Source organism: Macrobrachium rosenbergii, chromosome 3 (genome assembly GCF_040412425.1).
Source record: "Macrobrachium rosenbergii isolate ZJJX-2024 chromosome 3, ASM4041242v1, whole genome shotgun sequence".
Classification (NCBI taxonomy): domain Eukaryota; kingdom Metazoa; phylum Arthropoda; class Malacostraca; order Decapoda; family Palaemonidae; genus Macrobrachium; species Macrobrachium rosenbergii.
Genome location: NC_089743.1, coordinates 90,548,903 through 90,556,402, shown reverse-complemented (window position 1 = coordinate 90,556,402; position 7,500 = coordinate 90,548,903). Strand labels below are relative to the sequence as shown.

The window sequence follows — 7,500 nt, the reverse complement described above, 5'->3', positions numbered from 1 at the left end:
ATATATATATATATATATATATATATATATATATACACACATACATACACACAGACACACACATTATATATTTATATATGTATATAATATATATATATATATATATATATACATTGTACATACATATATGCGTTTTTACATGAACTGTAAAGTCTACTAGAAATTACACTGTACCTGAACTGAAAAGTTTGATCCATTTCTGTTTTATCTCACTATTTTTAGTGACTTGCTTGTAACGCCATGAGATCTATTAGTATCAGTACGTCGGTTTCTAAAATTAGTAGTTTTTGTTTGACTTTTCTCTGAAACGAGAAACTAGGAAATCATTCCAACCAAACACCGTGCTACTCCTCATTATTATTATTATTATATTATATTAGTTCCATTTGTATAGTAGGTTCATTGATTTAATTCTCAATTATCTTATCATTCTAGCTATCTATTACATATTTTTCTTTGTTTCTTTGTCATAATTTTTTTATAATCTAAGAATATGTCCAACAAAAAAAGACTGGAAATTGTCTAATTAATTTTCCCTTATGAATCACACCATCAATGAAGAACCATGAATATCAATGCTGTCCACAATATGTCCGTTTTCTTTCTTTTCTACGTTTGTTAACACTCATCATGGCCAAACATAGTGCCAAGATGAAAGAATACAGTGAACTAAAGTAAAGAGAAAACAGATTTATATGAAAAACTTTCTTTTTCACCTGCAAATACCAGCATTCTTAAGGGACCCATTCAGAAATATACATACTGTTTCCGCTGTATTTTGAATTTGAAGATAAAATCCAAAGACGTTGGGAGTTCATGGTAGCTGAAATTGCAAATGTCGTTTGGGAGGAACCAGAATTCTTGCTTGGTGAAAGAAGTATTTTGGGAAAGAAACTCCTTGATACGATCGTCATATTTTAATTCCAAGACAATGATAAAGTTAGAATAGCAAGCACTGATACCGCATATTATGCTGGAACGCTACCAGATGCAATTATCGACGCTATCCACTTTCTGTAACTTTTTCTGTTGCATTTTTGTCATTTTTTGTTCCCTGTAATAATAATTTCATTATATATATTTAATATTTTTTATATGGCAATCATAACCTCAAATCTATAGCCATATTTTTCCTGATCCACCCCTCTCTCTCTCTCTCTCTCTTCCAAAAATTTCATTGTTCCAACAAAATTTATGATATCCTCCACAGATTTGTTCCCAGCGTACTTTCAAAATGATTCCACAACAATGAAGTCAATATGTAATTATCCTCCGTGCTATTGTAAAAATAAGGAAGGAAATTAGAAATTACTCCCATTTTCCAACCAATGACTTTTTTTTTTTTCCCATCTGAATTCGTCTCGCTAGAAAGTTACCCTGCATTTCAAAACGAAAGTTCATATTCTTTCGATCAGTGTGGAAGTAAATCTCTGCAAATGTGGTAGTAGTATTTTCTTTTTCATATTTCATTGAATTCAAGGTTTATATTTGAATTTGTTAGTTAAATGCATTATACAGATTCGCTAACATTAGCCTAAAAAATGTAACTACAGTTAGGATAAATGAATTACTTTAACAAGAGCAGTACATGAGCAATCTGTATGATAAAATAAATACCAATTTTAGTAATTCTAAAACGAACATAAAATGAAGAAAATATATTGGCTCACCTAAAATTAACTAACCTTTAAATCATTATAACATGAAGACGCAACAGTTTTTGGAATCTGAACCCTTCATCAAGAAGCTACAAAATATTACAGAATTTTTCCATCCTGGATTAGATGAATGTCCAACATTAAAGTAAAAATTTCTAATGTGTAAACCACACCATTTTCATGAAATATTTTAGAAAGTTAATTAAGCGGTAACCCATGACTTCATTTAGCATTCAGTAAGGGAGAAAACAAGGAGAGAGAGAGAGAGAGAGAGAGAGAGAGAGAGAGAGAGAGAGAGAGAGAGAGAGAGAGAGAGAGAGAGAGAAACCTTCAAGTCATTGTTGTGTGGGTGCCAAACCCTGGTTCCTGTGATTGTTTTCTCAAGAAAACCATAACATGAAAGCTCTTGGTGAATTTACGGGGTCCCTAGTGAGAAAGTCACACGGTTTCCCACCTTCCAGTCGATCATCAGCCGCCATTTCCTCTTCAAAGAGGGAAAGGAATACACGTCATTCCTTTACGTGGGGAGTAATGGGTGAAAATCGACGGTTTTCTAAACCGTCCGGTTACGGTAGAGTGAACACCAAAATTACCCCTTTGATGGCAGGAAAAGAATGGTTAATGTTGTAGGATGATTTTGTGACGAAGGGATTCGGTGATGAAGATTTGACGAGAAGTTTGATTGCTCTTAACAAAACGAAGGTAGTCATTAAGGCGGAGACGTTTCCTGTGCATGTTTTGGAAGGGCAGCAATAAATTTGATTTATGCAAACGCAGCAACAATTACTGCCTCGTACTTTGACGCTAATAAGTTCGTAATAGCAACATTTTTGACACCAGGGTTCCTGTCGTTCCTATGTATTCATATAGCTAATATTGTTTCATTAATATTTTCGTTATCATGATGAAGACTAGGAGCGCGTAAGACCCCTGTCCTCCATTTCAGTCTATGACTTTATAATTAAGACCACAACCCATTATTCATTAGACTCGTTCTTTCGATCCTATCAAAATTTCGTACCTTCTCAAGGATTGTCTTGATTACTATTTGTGGTTACTGATTCTTGGGTCAGTCCTAGACTTCATACTCTTCAAATTTATACGCTATGATCAGCCTGATTCGAAGAAATTTTTACAGCGGTACCTTCATTGTACCATATTTTTAAAATTCATTGTACCATATTTTTAAAAACTAATATCTTCTTGTTTTGTCCATCACACATCTCTGATTCTGCCTGAATGGAATTCAGAAAATGAATATCAATCAATCAGGTTGTTAAATTTGTACCCCTGACAAGTCATACCATTGAGATTAAAATATTAGAGCAGTCCAGTTGAATATTTAGATATCTAATTTGATAGATATACATACTGTATATATATGTATATACTTTATATATATATATATATATATATATATATATATATATATATATATATATATATATATATATATATATATATATACGTATATATATAAACAGAGACAATGCTTAGTAAAGAATGTTATATTAGTTAACGTCTTGGATATTGTTTATTTATGCAGTAACCACATAATATGAGGGCAGGAGATTACACGACAATAAATCTACTACATTAAAGTGAAGCTCCACACAGGAAACCGATGACATAATTCAACGTCCCATGAGAGAGAAAGTGCTATAAAATAGAAATATTGTGAGACAGTATGTGCTTTGTACGTGCACGAGAGAGAGAGAGAGAGAGAGAGAGAGAGAGAGAGAGAGAGAGAGAGAGAGAGAGAGATGAAGAATAGGCTATCTGCTTTGGAAGTCATAAGAGAGAGACAGAGAGACAGAGAGACAGAGAGAGAGAGAGAGAGAGAGAGAGAGAGGATGAAGAATAGGCTATCTGCTTTGGAAGTCATAAGAGAGAGACAGAGAGACAGAGAGACAGAGAGAGAGAGAGAGAGAGAGAGAGAGAGTATAACTCACAAATAAGCTTTAGGTTTTTTTAACCAAGTTCTTGACTCGAGAAAATGAACCAGGTCATGGTGGTATTGGCGCATATGGTTAGCGTCTCATTTACCGTTGAAAACCAGCTGTGAAGAAGAAGAAGAAGAAGAAGAAGAAGAAGAAGAAGAAGAAGAGAGAGAGAGAGAGAGAGAGAGAGAGAGAGAGAGAGAGAGAAGGAATCCATTTCAATATCGCCTTGGGTGTTCTTGGAGATTTTTCTAACCAGTATGGCAGATGTTTTCTTTTAGGGGTAACTTTCCCCTCTAATGAGGTAAACACCAAGTTGGGCGAACGATCATCTGGGGTCGAGTTAATTCTACTGTATTACAGGTGAGACAGATGGACGTAGTATTATTATTGTCTTTAAGGACGTGGAGGGGTCGTACACATCAAACTTTCATTTTTGTTACCTTCTCTTGTTATTTTCAGTTTGTTCAGTATGTTCTCGATGTTTTTAACATTTGACGTTCATCATTATTCTGTCTGTTTAATTTACTATCTCCGCTACGCGTGCACGCATTATTTTCCTTTCTTTTTCTCGATCTCATAGTACGTACATGTACTTATATACACACATACATACACATGTATATAGTATTAATAATATATATATAGTATATATATATATATATATATATATATATATATATATATATATATCAAACCATAAATAACCTTAATTTCAGCTTCACTTTACTTTGGAAATAAGTCACACCCAAGAGGGATTATATACACTATAAAATAATAATTTAATATATTTGCCTGTTGTGTAATTCCCTTTGCGTACAAGGTAAAATGAATTCTATATTTGTGTTGATATTTGAGGTTATCAGACTTCGCGCGATAATTAGTGACAAAACTGTGTATACTTATATTTACGTATGTATGTCTCTAATCTCGAGCCATAAATAGCCTTTTATACCGAATTCACTTTACCTTCTAGATAACTTACAATCAAAGGATAAGTACATCAGAAAGGCAGGGAATCGAATCTATTGCTTTTGAATTGAATGCAGAGGTAGGAAGTCATCCTTTAAACTATCAAGAGATTTAAAAGAATTCGATATGAAGGGATATTTGTGGCTTAATGTTTTAAAATGCAAAAACTGACGAAGAAACCTGCAATGATGTAAGTGTAGATATATATATATATATATATTTTAATATATATATATATATATATATATATATAAAATATATATATATATATATATATATATCATCAATCTGCTGAATTCTCTTTATCAGTCTCTTTGATCAGATTGATAAGAAGAATCGAGCAGGTTCTCAAAAGCTCTCGTTTTATTTATATTTTTAAAATATATTCACACCTTCATCATTGTGGGTTTCTTCAACATTTTATTGACTCATGGTATTATGAGATTTTTATTAACAAAAAACTCTCGCGTGAATTAGTCCCGAGACAATTAGTTACGAAACCAACTAAGATATTTTCTACCATGAGCTGCTTTGCTCAAAGATCAAACATACGTTAAATTAACATTGGTTGATACACTGTATTTTAAGTCGAATCTACAAGGTGTTTATGTTAATATGCCGAGGTGGAACTAATTACCCGAGCCATGTAAACCGTAATGACGATCGCAATTGTGTTCCCACCAACCATACACGCGCAACCACCTTTGCCGTAAGGCATGTTACACCATGCGTGAGTAAGTGTATACTGTATAATATTTAGTTGGAGAGAGAGAGAGAGAGAGAGAGAGAGCTTAAAAGAGTGAGGGCGGGGGAGGGAAGGAGGAATGGGGGGGCGGGGAAAAGAGAAAGAGTGCTCATGAGTCGCCGCAAGTGTTCCCCCGGCTTCAGTCTAGAAGTGTCCGCCATGGCTTCGGTAACGCCCTTCCCTCCTCGAGTCTCTCTCGCGGTTCTTTTGGCGCCGTTCCTCTTGGCCCTTCCTTCAGTGGCGGCAGCTGCCTACTACAGCGACAACCGGTTGACTGTGCCCGTGCATCACGGCGGCGAACCAGTCTTGGCCGATGATCGAATAGGCCATGTGAGACGGGGTGACTACGAAAGCTATGGGTCTTACCCGGAGCACTCTTCTTATACTGCTCACGACGGCGGCAGTTACCTTGCGTACATCTTACCCGCCCTGGCCATCACGGGCCTCTCTCTCCTCTTTCCGAATGTGGTCACCGTCAATACCACTCGCAGGCGGCGACGTGACGCCCAGAACCCGGCAGGTAAAGCCTCGGTTGCTATCATTTGTTTGTGTTTGTTTCCTCCCTCCAGGTCAACAGGGCGACACTCACCTTCTTCACGACGGTCCTCTTCCTCGTCGTGCTGTGCAGCCTGGTGGGGCCCTCCGAGGCACAGAGGGCATCATCGACTGGGAGGCAGTTTAATGGACTGCTCCGGTTCCTGAGCAACTTGTTCCAGCCCGGTGATCTGTGGAACAGGGCGAGAAGTGTCATGCCCAGACTGACGGATGTGGCCTCCGACGCTGCAACTGTGCTCTTTATGCCCGCTCTGACTGTCCTGGCCATTTCGGCTGTGTGGCCCCACTACGAATATTACAGAAACAAGAGAGCAGTGGAGCAAGGTAAGTGAGGAAGTTTATATAAAGCCTCTTGGGGCAACGCCAATCTTCATGTTCCTATTTATGCCATCTCTGAATCGGATGTGACTGAAAACTGTATGAAGCCTTTTTGCGGTTATTTGAAAGAAGATCAGAGTAGTGAAATGCCCCAAATTAGACTAAAGTATCTCTTGAGTTAAAAGTGCAGTATTTCACTCTGTCCTGAAGGCGCAATTCCACTCTGGGTGCCTTTGTTCAAGAGCCGCTCTGGTATAATTCACGTTGACTCCCAACCAAGCACCACAAACGTTTAATTTGTTCCTTCCGTAGATTATTTGAGGGTGTTTGTACGACTATAACCAGTCTATAATAAAGATAAACTATTTTTATATTTATTATTTAACTTTTTTTCCAAAAATTCTCCAGATTTTGCTGTGCATTGTTTTTACCTAAAACTTTCATCAGAATTCTTCAGAATCACCATTATGCCTCTGTTAAATGAAAATGTAAGGAATTACTGAGGTCTTCTTCCTATGATATGTGCCACATGACAGCTATAGGACTCGCTCAGCATAGCATTATAATATTGATCGTATTTTTATGTAACATGATTTGCCTATAGTATTCCATCGCGTTTCCTTGATTCGTACTTTCTACATAACATCAATGTCCGTGCGTCTAAGAATAAGGGAGATAGTTCAAGGGACACAGAGAGAGAGAAGAAATCACAAATAACCTGTAAAATGAAAACATCACTTGTTTTAATGAGCCAACCTAATAACCGCGAACATATGTTTTCTCCCAGCGAGCGCGTTGAATAACAACCACATCATTCTACAGAATAAATCTTGCAAATGTAAACTCTACAGTAACTTCTTTACGAGCCGTGCCAGTCTCTGAAAGGCAACTGCTCCAAAATATCTTCCGTAAAATTGTAACATTCCTTCGAGACTCGTCACCTGCCATATGCCTCCGGCGTCAGTTGAGGTCACGATGAGCAGATGGCATTTTTCTCTTCTTCTTTTACGTCTTTTTCTAATTATTCGTCTTGTGTTTAGGCAAATGCACCTGGTCCAAGTTTTCCTTTAATTATGTCTAAAACCCTTCATGTGCTAGTTTTGCTCGTTATTTACCTGCTGCTAAGGTTAATATATTAATAGATTTCCTTCTCATAATCTTTTATAATTATAACCACACTCAATTTGCAAGTTTATGGTGCTGGTTCCTCATCTTTTCCTTGATGTTGTTGTAATTATTGTTGTTGTATTTATTCAATCCATCTCAAGCAATATATTTTCTGTTGTTCGAGTTTTGATAGTTTCTCCATACT

General features: G+C 36.6%; 1 protein-coding gene across 2 annotated transcripts in view; it reads left to right on the top strand.

Moving 5' to 3' along the window:
* LOC136828747 (uncharacterized) overlaps positions 1-7,500 on the top strand; it is a 25,190-nt gene that overhangs the window by 8,680 nt on the left and 9,010 nt on the right. Inside the window, exon 2 of one of the 2 annotated variants that reach the window (XM_067086965.1) lies at positions 5,885-6,194. In XM_067086965.1, the coding sequence (XP_066943066.1) occupies positions 5,885-6,194 (310 nt within the window). Of the gene's footprint in view, positions 1-5,411; positions 5,836-5,884; positions 6,195-7,500 lie in introns of those variants that run through there. The other variant, XM_067086959.1, reaches the window with a different exon arrangement.